The 13,690-nt window shown below is 46.7% G+C and overlaps 2 protein-coding genes and 1 non-coding gene across 7 annotated transcripts; 1 reads left to right on the forward strand and 2 right to left on the reverse strand.

Annotated features, from left to right (window-relative positions):
- Positions 1 to 81: 81 nt before the first annotated feature.
- LOC136194408 (uncharacterized) lies at positions 82 to 7,016 on the reverse strand. Of its 5 annotated transcripts, XM_065983512.1 has the most exons (44): positions 6,797 to 7,016; positions 6,429 to 6,725; positions 6,185 to 6,379; positions 6,048 to 6,130; positions 5,932 to 5,988; positions 5,822 to 5,877; positions 5,654 to 5,777; positions 5,449 to 5,600; positions 5,317 to 5,396; positions 5,179 to 5,268; positions 5,104 to 5,127; positions 4,937 to 5,057; positions 4,796 to 4,884; positions 4,656 to 4,736; positions 4,520 to 4,601; positions 4,389 to 4,472; positions 4,274 to 4,335; positions 4,142 to 4,220; positions 4,011 to 4,089; positions 3,858 to 3,953; positions 3,753 to 3,804; positions 3,560 to 3,700; positions 3,404 to 3,508; positions 3,290 to 3,346; positions 3,204 to 3,238; positions 3,086 to 3,149; positions 2,998 to 3,031; positions 2,904 to 2,950; positions 2,704 to 2,856; positions 2,614 to 2,656; positions 2,479 to 2,565; positions 2,361 to 2,428; positions 2,193 to 2,303; positions 2,097 to 2,143; positions 1,873 to 2,042; positions 1,725 to 1,817; positions 1,616 to 1,678; positions 1,508 to 1,565; positions 1,194 to 1,327; positions 1,057 to 1,142; positions 920 to 1,009; positions 784 to 868; positions 596 to 731; positions 82 to 542 (listed from the first exon to the last, which is right to left on the reverse strand). In XM_065983512.1, the coding sequence occupies exons 5-44, from the start codon at positions 5,982 to 5,984 to the stop codon at positions 194 to 196; spliced, it is 3,660 nt and encodes a 1,219-aa protein (XP_065839584.1). In that variant the 5' UTR covers positions 5,985 to 5,988; positions 6,048 to 6,130; positions 6,185 to 6,379; positions 6,429 to 6,725; positions 6,797 to 7,016; the 3' UTR covers positions 82 to 193. The 5 variants fall into 5 exon arrangements, with proteins under 5 accessions (XP_065839584.1, XP_065839585.1, XP_065839586.1 ...); XM_065983513.1 differs by having other exon boundaries at positions 5,932 to 6,379; positions 6,429 to 6,517; positions 6,568 to 6,725; XM_065983514.1 differs by having other exon boundaries at positions 5,932 to 6,379; positions 6,429 to 6,521; positions 6,568 to 6,725.
- On the forward strand, positions 1,374 to 1,458 carry Trnad-guc (transfer RNA aspartic acid (anticodon GUC)). Its single transcript is given in 2 exon segments — positions 1,374 to 1,410; positions 1,424 to 1,458. It is a non-coding gene; the product is annotated as a tRNA-Asp (tRNA).
- Positions 7,017 to 8,047: 1,031 nt separating the features above from the next.
- On the reverse strand, positions 8,048 to 13,668 carry LOC136194410 (rho GTPase-activating protein 23-like). Its single transcript, XM_065983517.1, has 24 exons — positions 13,527 to 13,668; positions 13,246 to 13,347; positions 13,159 to 13,174; positions 12,988 to 13,092; positions 12,718 to 12,796; positions 12,600 to 12,648; positions 11,814 to 12,527; positions 11,627 to 11,757; positions 11,525 to 11,573; positions 11,331 to 11,465; positions 11,228 to 11,281; positions 11,084 to 11,173; positions 10,922 to 11,038; positions 10,802 to 10,870; positions 10,680 to 10,750; positions 10,516 to 10,622; positions 9,621 to 9,885; positions 9,487 to 9,568; positions 9,355 to 9,433; positions 9,232 to 9,305; positions 9,080 to 9,169; positions 8,901 to 9,026; positions 8,788 to 8,847; positions 8,048 to 8,727 (listed from the first exon to the last, which is right to left on the reverse strand). The coding sequence occupies exons 2-24, from the start codon at positions 13,345 to 13,347 to the stop codon at positions 8,119 to 8,121; spliced, it is 3,273 nt and encodes a 1,090-aa protein (XP_065839589.1). The 5' UTR covers positions 13,527 to 13,668; the 3' UTR covers positions 8,048 to 8,118.
- Positions 13,669 to 13,690: the final 22 nt, after the last annotated feature.

Genomic DNA, 13,690 nt, shown 5'->3' on the forward strand with positions numbered 1-13,690 from the left:
AGAACGAAATCAAGGCGAAGGACCCCATTCGATGCCGCGAATGCGGATACAGAATAATGTACAAGAAGAGAACGCGTCGAATGGTCGTCTACGACGCGAGATGACGAGAAGAAGAAGAAGAAAAAAACAAAAACAGACTTTCAAAAAATTATAAAATTAATAAAGTCGACTAATTAATATTACCTTTATTGAATTACGCGAATTTTCCGCTCTGCTTTCGCGTCGGAAGGGGCGACAGTCTTCCTTGGTGCACTGGCATCTTGCTCCCTCTTGTCAATGATCCATGCCTAGCGCGCGGCGAACGGCTTGGGCTCCTGCTTTGTATTGGCGCTAGTGTGCTCGGAAGGGCGAGATCGATTGGCTGAGGTCCACGTTGGAGTACGGGGCTTTGAGGTCGGCGTTGTCGTGGTGACGACGGTCGTCCGACTGGGGATGATGCCCCGAAACGTTGGAGAACGTGCGCTACTTCGTTGAATCCTTTCTTTGTTGCGTAGTGAAGGGGCGTCATGCCGTTGACGTCACGAATCGTCAGTTTGGCTCCCCTTTGTGAGTATAGTTTAGGTGATGAATTTTTCTTAGTTTTTGCAGTGCTTACCTTTGGAGGAGTGCTCTTGCTACGTCAGGTCTGTTGCAAACTGAAGCCCAGTGAAGTGGAGCTGTCATTCTCATGTCTGTGCTGTTGACGTCACAGAATGAGCTGGAGAGCAGAAGTGTCACCATTTCCAGTGATCCTAGAAAACGTTTTTTAGAACAGCAGGACGTTTCTTGTAGCTTTCTCCTTGCCTTCGCTTGATACGGCCAGATGAAGAGGCGTTCGACCTCGTTCATCTTTCTCATTGATACAGTCGTCTGCCCAGTCCAATAATTCCTATGTATTGAATAAATAATAGAACTACGTGTCTGTGAGCTACTTCAATACCTGAATTAGATCTAAGGAATTGATTACTACAGCGTAATGAAATGCTGTGCGCCCTTCAATGTCTCGAATAGCTGGATCCGCTCCGCATTGCTACAAAAAAAGCCTTAGAAACGAATCGCTTTTTTCAGTTTTTGTACCCTGAGAAGAACTCTTGCATGCACGGGATGATTGCAGAGAATAGACCACTGAAGCGCCGTAGTTTGATCGTCGTCCTGATAATTGACTAATCAACATATTTTAGTTAGATATTTTTGACGTATCGGAATAGACCAACCTATTCTGCTGCTACAGAATTTCGCTAGCGCTTCGAGTGCTTTGGGACTATCAGGTTTTGCTGCCCAGTGTAAAGCAGTTCTACCTTCAGGATCAACCATTTCAGCAAGTGATTTATTTTTTGCCAAAAGTAGCCTAGAGGATATAAAACATTAGCTTTCGCGCAAATTTACAGGTGCAGTCCTCGGTAGTATAGTGGTGAGTATCCCCGCCTGTCAATCTCACACGGAGCGCGGGAGACCCGGGTTCAATTCCCGGCCGGGGAGCACCAACTTTTTTTTTTCTTTCGTTGTGCAGTTTTCTTTTTTTACTTACTTTATTATTTCTGCATGTCCATAATAAGCAGCCCAAAGCAAAGGCGTTCGTCCATTCCCTGTACGACAATGAGGGGGCGTGTCAATCACGCATCTATTTATAACTCACTGTCTTGTGCAGCGACGTCAGCTCCAGATTTCAATAGCGCATCACAGCACTTGATTTTATTACCTGAAAAGAGACATTGCGTTATGTGAAAAAATTAATTTTCTCCTACCCATGACAGCGTAGGTCAGAGGTGTCCGTCCCATGAAGTCAGTGCAGTCGACACCATACGTTGCTATGAGAGACTTCACAATGCTTCGATCTCCTACAAAAACAGGCTCAAAAACAACAAAAACGTTATTTTTATTATTATTGGCTGCCTTTTTCTGCTGCACTATGCAATGGATTTGATCCCGCGTCAGCACCGACACTGCCATCGTCAAAAGAATCGCCACTTGCTCGGCTATCGCTGAAAGAAGTAGAGCCGCGACTCGAGAACGTACTGTCGGCGTTGTGAGCAACAGATACTCGTCTTTGAGACAGATCATAACTGAGAAATGGCAAAACCGTCAAGGAGGGCCCCAAATATTATAAGTAATCATACTAAGACATCTGATCTCCCGAAGGGGGAGAATAGAGCGGACGGGAAGACTAAGAACAGACAGTTGACAGTCAGAGTAATCACTTTATTATTTTTTACCCCTGCCCCATATTGATAGAACGTTGAAGAACCTGAAGAGGCTGGTCTGGATGAATAGGAAGCGCTTGATACAGAGACGGGTCTGCGCGGTTTGGTAGCAACTTCACGAAACTAATACAAGACTATACATTCCCTCTTGGCTCCTGAAAACTATTCATTGGCCCGTACCCGGTAGATGTCTCTGTCTGATGATGTGAAGACCGTAGTTCCACCGACGTTCTCAAAAATGTCCAAATCTGGATAGAAATTTGTATTGAACAATTACTCCCCATAGCTCCTGTTCTACCTAAAAAGTTTTGGCCTATTGTTGTCGCCTGCTCAAGTGACTCCACCCCATGCATGTTCTCCATAAACCAGACAGAGGCGTCGTAGCCTTAGAAGTTTCCCATGATTATTACCCATGCCTGAAGTTTAGATTTACCGGTGAAAGTCGATTTGACAATACTTAAATTGTACTGACGATCCTAATAAAAATTTTCCCATGTCCATTGTATCTATCTACTGTATCTACCTGTAGTGGTATGCCGGTATCATCATCCTTCATTGCATTTATATAAGGTTGAAGAGAAGGATCGGGATCAGGTTCGTCTTGAAGCGTTTCTTCTCCCAGTAGATCCTCAGTGTCGTACCAGGAACTTCGACTGGGTTGTTGAGACTGACCCCACTAAAGCAAAGTTCCACGCTGATTAATAATCTCTACATACAATTTACCGCATATTGAGGACTAGCGCGACGCGTAGAAGATACATCTTCCGCTTCTGAAGTCATAATTTAGTTGACTATGTATTGAAGGTTCACACCGTACCTGTAAGTCTTTTGTCTCTTTCCAGTTGTTGTTGCTTGATTAGATCAATATGTAAACTAATAGTTTAGTTCGTAGTAAGTGAACCTACTTTGGCCTGAAGCTCCATTTTTTCTCTCTGCAAGAGCTCGCGTTCCTTCTCAAGATCCTTGAACCTAAACGCAATTTCAAAATAAAGAAATCCTAAAGATGAATTTGCTTGTCTTTACTTTGCTTCGTATTCTGTCTGCAGTTGTTCTTGCGCCTAAGTAAAGAAATCGCTATTTATCTTAGAACGAATGTATGTCCCTCTAACTTTTTGAACAGCAGATTTGAATTCCGGAGTCTCTTCAGCTCTAGTTCCCCCAAGAAGCTACAAAAGCAAGAGTCCTATTAATTAACAAATTCAACAAGGGACCCCATGTCGTACCACTCTCTCTTCCAGCTCTTTGATTCGACCTTGAAGTGCCGATTTTTCCTTTTTGGTCTGCTGCACTTCTTCAACCCGCTTTGCCAGCTCAGATTCGACTGTTTCCTACAGTCGTTTTTCTTCTATAGCCAGTGGTATTTTTCCCCGGGCTCTTACCTTTTCTTTTGCAACTTGAGCCCACTGAGACTCGATACGTAGCAATTCCGCTTTGTCGACCAAACTTTCTCCCTGGACCTGTCGGTCAGTAAGAGCTCTGCGCAATTTTTTGATTTCTTGTTCGTATTTGGAAAGCAGAGCCTACAAATACAGAACGTCATCCCCAGCCCCAAACCTCTGATCTACTCATTACTTGTTGGGAAACGTCCTGATTTATAACGGCGTAATTTTTAACTTTTTTAGCTCTAAAATTCGTACGCACTCAGCTTTCACTTCCAGACTTTTAATAAATTTCTACCTGTTAGCAAATTTCAGTGTGCTTATCGTTTCTCCGTAGCTAAGAGCGACCGGCGTGACGGTCGTAATCAAAGTCGTCTTACAATTGCCACCCAAACTAAAAATTGATCAAGACTAGAAAATGTCTATCTAGTAAGCACGACTCCTTCCAGACCTGTCCTGCAAAATCCTCGTCAACGTCGAATCCCTGTACGGAATGTGCTGTTTTCCAGACGACGTCAAGGCAAGGATTACTACAAATGTTTGGTGAATTGTAGCAGACTAATAATAGTTCAAAGTACGTACCTTTTCCAAACGCAGAGAGCGAGGCATTTATTTTGATTGCCTCCTGAAGCCGTGAGCCCTCAGCCTCGGTAGATTTTAGCTAAAAGAATGCTTAGGTACTGTATCATTTAGTGAAGTCATAGGGACACTTACTCTCTCTGATCCTGCTAAGTCAACTAGGTTTAGCTTTCCAATGAGTATTGTTTTCTCTTGGGCTAAGAAATCCAGTATCTAACATAGCACAGGAGAATTTTTTTGACTCACTTACTTTCTTCATTCAATGTAGCATGTTCTACGATGATTGTGAAGACTGCGTGACTTCGGCTACTCTCTCGGTTCATCTTCGTTTGGGCTAAAAGAGGATAATAAATATCTCCAAAGCGTAATTGCACGCTGTACCAGTTGCTCGCATTAGAGCCCCCCTTTTCACCAGGTTCTCAATCTCCAAAGGAGACTTCACAATATGTTCAGACAGGCTTTCCTATAACCCAGACTCCCAATATAAAATGTCACTTCTCCTTTGAAAACGTCGTACCACGTAAACTCCGGACGATCCCTCTCTCACTTTTAGCACCTTTTCGCCTCGTTGATCGAGCCCCTTCTTCAGCAAAGGATCCTTCAAGGAAGGAGCCTTTGTCCTTTGTTTCTATGCTAAGCATCAACTAGTGATCTTACAAGCAGATCCATAATCTTTTCATTGTAAATCTGCAGAAAGGAGGCGCGCACCAGAAACGTCGACTTGGAATCTGACTGAGTTTCTATAACTATAGAGAAAAATATCGTCTTTCTACTAATCCCTCCCCTCAAATTTCCTACAGTTAAATATTTCTTCACTAGCTCTTGGTATGACTCCCCTGTGATCCATCTCTCCCCCTTCCATGGTGTACGTCTTTCCCGTGCTCGTTTGCCCATACGCGATAATGCTCCCATTGTAACCCTTTACTCCAAAAAATAGATCAAATCTTCTACCGTATCAAACTTACCTCTAATATCGATTTCACCACCGGCTAATTATAAACGACATGTATTGGATAATGACTTTTATTGATTTTTGATACCTTTACTGCTGCGTTATATATTTGCTCTTGCTTCATTTCCATGTCGAAAACTCGATCGAAAGCGAAGGTGTAAGCAAAGCCCGTCTGCTTCTACACAACACCCATTTCAATTCCTTCAAGAGCATTTAGGCCACGTACGTCGTCATATTGTTTGTCTCCTCTTTCTTTGACGTTGACTACCTGTTTTCCCTCAACGGTTAAGCAGAGCGCACTTTGGGCTAATAAGAGTCCAGAATATGTCTCTATAGTTCTTTCGGGTTTTTCTTGTACCGTCTTTCTCCCTTGTAATTGGAGGCCGAATTCGAACGACGACTTTGAAATTTTTTCCCGGCTGAGATGATCCGACCGGAGACGAGAACAATGATTCGTCGCTGGCGAACGGAAGACTCGCTGGTCGTTCGAAAGCGCCAGATGTATCTGATCTAGAACCCGCCCCTATTATTTTTTGCCTTATTTGGAGATGTCAATTGCCTACTTTTTGGGCTGTGCGGATCGAAGGCTCGACTTGGAGCCCAACGAAAGGCCGACAAGAGTGTTCAGATCGCCGGCGTCGAGCATGGGTGGAGTAGCCTTGGCACCTACGTTTGTCCTCCCACGTTCTGCATCACATGAGCCCAGATTACAAATTTAGTACATCCCCTACCTGTCAAATTTAAAATACGTAGCTGAAAATACACGCATCTTTGCACACAATTTTGTCTGGAGTAAAGAAAAAGACAGAAACACTACAGTCAACATTGAATATAATGACACCTCAAAATGCGCCAAAAAAGGGTCGTTAAAATTTGTCGTTGTATCCGAGGCATTACACTAAAAAAGTGCCCAGCGTTCAAAAAAAGAGAGTCGTTAAACCCGATGAGTTGTTATACCCGACGTCGTTATATCAACTGTTGACTGTATCGGTCTCCGTAGTTTTCCCGAAGCTGTGATGATGGGTTTTCAGACGTAGTGTCTGGGGAATCAGAGATTGGGTCATCAGATATTAACGGTGGAGGAGTGCTTGCACGTGGTCGCAACGGTGTCCGCGACGGTGTCCTTTCATTTAAATTGCTTAGCATTGCTTGACATGGTCGACCTACTAGTAGTTGTTCAGCTTCCCCATGATACCGCCTAGACCTTCTGCGACACCAAAAAACAATTAAAACCACCATAGCTAGGAGACCAAACGTGACAACAATTGCAATCAACAATATCTCAGAATCTATAGCAAAAAGTGAGATCAACCAACAAAAGCGATACATTTTTCTTACGTGACACTGACACGCAGAGCGAGAACGGCGCATTCGCCGTCAAATTTCCATTTTGAGCAATGCACTGATACGTCCCGTTCCGTTCCTCACTGCCTTCAAAAACGTATGTAGCCCGACCAGAACTTGAAGCATTTGCGACCTCTGCTCCTTGCGGATTCAAGATTCGAACGGAAGATTCTCCACTAGCAATGCACAGAAGTTCGAGTTCTTTGCCAGCAGATACATCTTGACAGCCGAATGTGGCGTTGCTTTCACTTTTGTTTTGTAGACCGAAGTACTCTATTTCAAGGCCTTCAGCTAAGCGCGGGAAGCAGAGACAATCTAAACATGATAAAGAATCTGCAGCTACATTCTCTGCGCCGCTTCACCTAAGCTGGTTAGCCAGCATGCATGGTGCTAACGTCACGACGTACAGCAAAAGCAGAGTAGCGCTGTATTGCCCCATTGTACTCTTATTGATTTGGAATCAGAGATCATGATTAGAAAGTAGTCCGTCGCCCGTTGCGTCTCCAGCCAATGCAAGCAGGAGCAGGAGACTGAGCAGGAGTCAGGGGCAGGAGTTGTTCGTTCGGTGACGTGCGCTAACTAAAGCGAATAATGTACATAGACATGCATGGGTCCCTTGCATAAACTCAGCAACTGCTAAATAACTTGTACGGTAGTTATAAATGTATGCAACAGTGTGTCTGAACACTCTTCCGGTTATCGATTTGAACCCAACCGGCACCAAGCTCGCTGCCAGTGGCAACCGCCGGACCGGCGGTTGGTCCGGCGGTTGCCAGTGGCAGCGAGCTTGCTTGTGGTCGTACTGGTGTCCTTCCATGACGAGGCGGTTCAATCATGTCGTCAAATGGCGCCTCGCAATCGTTGAACCGGCTTGCTTTGCGCTTCTTCTTCCTTTTCACGAGAAGTAGAACGAATAATAACAATACAGGAATACCGGCGACAGTGAACCATAAACAGCGCCTGCCCCCACAACCGCAAAAATCTGTTCCCAAGTGAGATGTATCAAAAAAAATTAGCCAACTCCGAAATATTCTTACTTCTGCAAACGCAACGTGAAATCTTTTTCTTTTTAGTTGCCGAAACTTTTTTGGAGTTTTGGGCATTGCACGTGTACTCAGACTCATTTTCGTCTATCGTCTTGACGAGTACTGAAACCGAAACGAACGACGCCATGGTGGATTTTGTCTCTGCTAACACCTTTCCTCGAGCATCAGTTATATGTACAGAGTCTGCTTTTGTGACATTGCATCGCAGCGAATACGCAGAAGATACACAATAATCGGTTGGTGAGGCTGCAGCGATGTTAGGTATAATATCGAAACTCTTTATTTTAGGGTTAGGGATCTTAGGGAAGCTAGAATTGTGTGCCAAACAGAGAAAGCCTAGAAAGGAAGCATCCACCACGTTCACTGACGCATCCTTTCAAGACGCGGCGACTCAGACTTACCAGAGGCTAGTAGACAACAGAGAGGCGCTGAAAGGCGACGCTGCATTGCTCTTTCGATGGTTCGGGGGGAATAACCAATCGGAACCCATTTAGATAATTGGATAACACAACAATATAGAGCTTCGCCTTTCATTGTAGGGGCGACAATACGTGGCAGCAGTCGTATCATATCCGGTTCCAAGAGCGTGCATGCAACTACAGTAGTCGTCGATTTCAAACTAAATAAAAAATCCGTTTCTACAACAACGTCGTCTGAGGACTGTCTTTCCCTCCCTTCCCCCCCGCTGCGGACGCCGTCGTCGTCGACGCACCCTCGCCTTCGCGCGACCTAAAAACCGCTAACCTCCCATCGGAGAAGTCCCCGCTCCCAGTCACAGTAACATCTCGCCACTGATTCTGTCTCCCCCGTCGCTGCCTCCTCACAACCGGCTCGCCCGTCCCCCCGCTCGCAATCCCAGAAACGCTGCCCCTATGCCGACTCTGCCTCGAACTCGGCGGAGACGCGGACGATTCCGTTTGCCACGCGCTCGCCGACATCTGACTGATCCACTGCCGAGTCGAATCCGCCCGCGAGGAGGCCAGCGATGACGCCGCCACCGCCGCCGCCGCAGCGGCAGCCGCTTGAGACGACGACGATTGGCTGAAATCGCTGTGATCAATTGTAGGCGGGTAACGGATCCAGAAGTCTGACGATTCCGTGCCAGTGTCCGGATCCGTTGGGTCGAATTCCCAAGTGCGACGCGGTTTGCGAGGAGCCTTCGCCTTCGACGACGAAGAGCTATTCTGGAACGCCGCCGCGTCGAGAATTTCGGGCAAGATCGACCAATCACCAGACTGAGACGGTCGCTAAGGGAACCCACCACCAAAGTCTCTCCTATGCTAAACTAAAAAGTCAGTATTTCTCACCAGGAAAATTCCGGAACGCTTTCCGCCTTCTTCCGGGACGGAGGCGAAGAACCAAGTGCACTACAAAGAGTAGCTATAGCAATTGATTTTATATATACGTGTCTTTTCCTTACGTGTGTTACGAGGCTCTCGACTATTTTACACTGGTCTCCCATTTGCGAAACTAAGTGCTGCATGCTGTCGTAGTGTCGTCGAACGAGCGTGGGTCCAAATACTATGGCTAGATTTCTAGGGTACATCTATTGCGCGAGAAAATCAATACACAGTATAATTTGAACGTGATTCGTCGTGCCTTATTAAATTCTGCTCTCGAAGCGACTTTGTGTAAGTGTTGAATGATGTATCGAAGGGTTGAATAGTGGAGAGTGGATAATTCTTGTATCTATATAGAGAAAAGGAGAAAAAAATGCCGGAAGGTTGAAAGACGTCTCGCGATGGACGAACCAATTGTTTGAGCATTATTAGTCGTTGGTCATCATCCTGAATTTTCGACGCCGACATAAAATTATCGTACATGTCTATAGGAAATGAATTGATAATAGATATGAGGGGGAATCATTTGTTTGCCTGTGGGGAAAATGGGTTCTGTGAGGTCACGAAGGAAAAGTTTGAGTAGACTTGTGATAGAGTGAATATCGCCCCAACGCTATGAAGGAAACATAGACAAAGGAGCCCCCATCTATTTCTTTATTTAGTAACCTGATCTTCGAAACTGGCGTTGTAGACGTCACGTCGAAACTCCTCAGCCAATAAACGAATCTCAGACTTCTTACCAGGAATTCTGACGACGCATTTATGGAATATTTCTCTCGGCGGTTTCCATAGCTACTCACCTGTAAATTCCCTCGACTTCCAATCCTCTTTTCTCGATCTCCGTCGCGCATCGCACAATCAACAACGGCACGTTGTCGTGCTGAAGCGAGAGTTCGCATTCGGAGAGCGTCTTCCGAAAGAAATGATCCCCGTCGAATTCCTCAAAGTGATCGTGATGATGAAGATTCGGCGAATGGCCTCCCCCGCCGGCTCCTTTCCGACGAAAAAAGCTACCGCCGCCGCGCCGAAATGCAGTCGGAGTCGTCGACCCAGACTCAGAACCATCTGGGGTACAACACAAAGAAAAAAAAACTTAGATCAAATTTCTCTTGAAGTGGCGTATGTCAGTGAATAATTTAATTTTTTGTATCTGTCCGGAAACCATTCCGGACAGATATCCTTTTGTCCGGAAATAGAACATTTTGTGTGGACATTACTCAAAGCGGAGCGAGTTGCAGACACTCATAAATGGGCCTTCCCGCCAACTCTACTTTTTATGCGTGAGTGGCGTTGCATGCGCCTGAACTGCAAGCGCCGCTCGCGCGCCACGAGTTGCAGACACTTGCACCTCATAAGTGGGCGTTCCCGTTAGCACTATTTATGCACGAGTGGCGTTCCATGCGCCTGAACTGCAAGCGCCGCTCGCGCGCAACGAGTTACAGACACTTGCACCCCATAAGTGGGCGTTCCCGTTAGCACTATTTATGCACGAGTGGCGCTCCATGCGCCTGAACCGCTCGCGCCCCTCGCGCGCAGCATAAATTCCAGCAGGCGGAATTTATAGTCTAAACTACTGCCCTAACTATCTTTTTAGTGGACGCACTGAAAGGTTTCAGAGGTTTCACTGTATTAGCGTACAAGTGCTTGTATGAGATGTCGTTTCTGTATTGCGCGTTAGTGTCATGTACTCCTTACCTTTTCCTGCTGTATTTCGTCTTGGGACCCTAAGACTATTGGTTCGCCGGGCTGCTCTTAGGCTGTCCTGTTTCTTCTTGATCTTGGCGGTAAGGTTTCGTGCGCCCCTGAGACATTATAGGCTTGCTATGCGTACAATTACTAATCTATGTAGGCATTTTTACTTATCAGCTAGTTTTTGTTCTTGTTGGGCGGCTTTTCTCATTATTAGGTCCGATCTGCCAGCATTTTGTTTCTAAGGAAAGCAGGATCTGTACGTGTATTGAATATACAATTTCTTCTTTACATCTCCATCTGGGTCACTGTTGTCTCGAATTGCTTTGATCCAGCTCAACATACTATCTTGAGCATCAGTCTAAAAGAACACCTAAATAAAAAACTTGAATTTCTTCGTTGTCTTGGTTACATTCAATAAAAATTCCGAGCCATTGAATAACGTTAATCGAAACGTGTTGGGTTTCTTTTGATAGTCATGGGCAATGTCAATTCGACATGATTTGATGCTTAGAGGAGCAACGTCTCCCTAAAATTAAAACTAGCACTAGGAGTGCTTCAACTCTCTTCTTACCGCTTTCGCGTCTTTTTCGTCTTTGAAGGCATAGAGCATGTGACCTCTCAGCTGATAGAAATAGAGTCTCCATGATCGATCTTTCGCTTTCTAGAATAAACGCTATAGCTGTACAATGGAAGAAAACAAAGTATTAGGAGCTACCTTTCCATTCGAATCAATTGTCTGCTTCTGACGCAAATAACCAGACTTTTCAACCTAAAAATATTTCGAAATGTATGTAAACTTTCTGACTAAAGCGTCTTACTGCTTCCATATAAGGATGAGGAGATGAACCATAGCTGTGTCTCGTGGGTTTCCACTCTGGTTCGCGCGTTCCTCCGCTAGCTCTCCCCCCTCCAGCTCCACTAGACCCAACTGACACTAAACCTTCAAACTGAAACTAAATAAATATATATAAATATTATTATAAATTATTAATCTATTAGGGCGTGAGCCGACTTTTCTTGAGCTGTAGTATCCCTGATCGACAGCTGGAGAATTCGTTGTACTAACACAATAATAAATCAAGAGATTATTTAATTTTATGGTCTCCGCACTCACTTTGTTCCCCCTGTGTCGTCCCCATCACTCAGTTCCACTCGTCCAAGCAAATTCTTCAGCAGAGTAACGTCCTTCGTTCCCGCCGGAGAAGTCGGCTCAGACACAGACCCCTTTCTCTCCCACGCCCCAACCTAATCAAATAACCCATAGGGATTATTTAATCAAGATCGGCCCCCTTTCTTCCTACCGTAGCAGATCGTCGAAACTCGACAGACGATTTTCTCTGACCCGGACTCTCCCCTCGTTTATAAGCGGACTTCTCCGAACGCATTCGAACAATCGGCGCCGCCTTTCGAAACCTAGAAAACGCCGGTTTCTCCGCCTCCTCCACCTCCTCATCGTCATCATCATCATCAAACAAAACGGCCGGCGATTCCAACTCAGTCGGATACTGAGCCGCCGCCACGCCGGCGTGATAATACGGCGTCGCCGTCAATCCCAGCCCTTTCAAATTCTGACGTCGCTCCGTGCTTGGGTTCCCGGATGTGACGTAATCTTCTCGCTGACGTCGCGGGCTCTGTTTCTGCGGCGGCGACGCTTCGCCGCCGTCGCCGGGCTTTCGTTCTTCGAGACTTAGAGGGGAAGACAGAGGTTGCCCCGCCCCCGCAGACGACGATTTGCTCTCCTCCTCCTCCTCTTCCGTGTCGTTATCGAATTTGATCACGTGATGAAGTCGAATGGGACGAATCATCGTCGCATTTGCCGACATGGTTCGCGTACCTATGGTATCCGAACCCGGATGTTGTTGCGGGTCGACGCCGAAGCCCCAATTCTCCGTCGTAAAGGATCGATTTCGGGGCGCGTTTGGAGAAAGGGGCGACGGTTCGACGGTGAGTTGGTGCTGGTGGAAGAGCGGTTTGGCGGTGACCGCTTTGAGTTTGAGCCCCGCCCCCTCGAAACTCTAGTCAGGGAAAGTCGGAATTAGGAATAACACTTTGCAGGAGGGGGATGGATTCTTCGTTCGCGTGCGTACTTCCGAGTGAACGGCTTGGGGAACGACGAGGAGGTCGAGTTCTTCGGGACTGCGGAGGAGGGGGAAAGGGGATCCGGGTTGAGTGTGACTCTTTCTTTCTCTTTTATGCTTCGCTTACCTGTCCTGTACGACTTTGACGATTTCGTGATATGATTTGCCGCGTACGCTCACGCCGTTGATTCCTTGAACGCGATCGCCTAGGAGAGGGGGAGAATTTTCCAGTCAAAAGACCGAGAGTCGTCTACGCGCGCGGTTCTTGCGGAAAAGAAACCGCGACGAGTCGCAAACAAGAGTAGGATAGGCTTTGTAGCGGAAGAGCAGAACTCGAGACAGTTCTGCGGAACCGAAAGCCGGGGCCCCGCCATCTGCCCAATTTCAGTCATCTTACCGACATTGAGTCCAGCGACGTCAGCCGGGCCACGACTGAGAACGTTTTTTATGAAAACGATCGCGTCGCGATGCTGTTCGTACAACTGGGCGTTACGGCCGTCGTCTGTAGAACAAAAATAGAGCGCGTAGATGCGCTAAAAGGTCCAAATCGAACGTCGTCGTTACGCACTCGAGTATTTGGGTCCCTGCGAAAACAGGAGAACGTTGGGAAACCCGGTCTTTTCGCCTCCCTTTAGCGTATATTTGTTTTTCTTACCATGTCCGCGCCGCCTTCGTCGACGTAATAGCGCAACGTGAAGCCGAAACCGCGCGGATTGCGTCGAATGCGAACGTGTTTCGTTTCGGCCGCGGTCGCCATCTTTGAACAAAGACGAGGACGCGAAGAGTTTAGAGTTCGCTTTTTGCGGCTAACGCACGCTCGCGAATGCGGACCTACTGCCTACGCGATCGAACGTACGCGTAATGCGTCCCCCAAACGCAAAAACCGCACGTAGGAGACGTCTACGAAACTCTTAGTAGGCTTAGGTACTATAACACCTTATCGAACGTTCGTGGTCTTGCTCCGCTCCGCTCGGCTCGATTCGAGCCTCGTGGCTTCGAAAGCGATCGACTGTTCGCAGTGTGCGCGTCGCGTCGATTTTCCTGGGAGCTTTTCTCAGGCTTACAGGGGGCCCCAGAGACGGGCGGGACTTGGCTCAGCG

The sequence above is a fragment of the Oscarella lobularis genome, chromosome 13 (assembly GCF_947507565.1).
Source record: "Oscarella lobularis chromosome 13, ooOscLobu1.1, whole genome shotgun sequence".
Taxonomy (NCBI): domain Eukaryota; kingdom Metazoa; phylum Porifera; class Homoscleromorpha; order Homosclerophorida; family Oscarellidae; genus Oscarella; species Oscarella lobularis.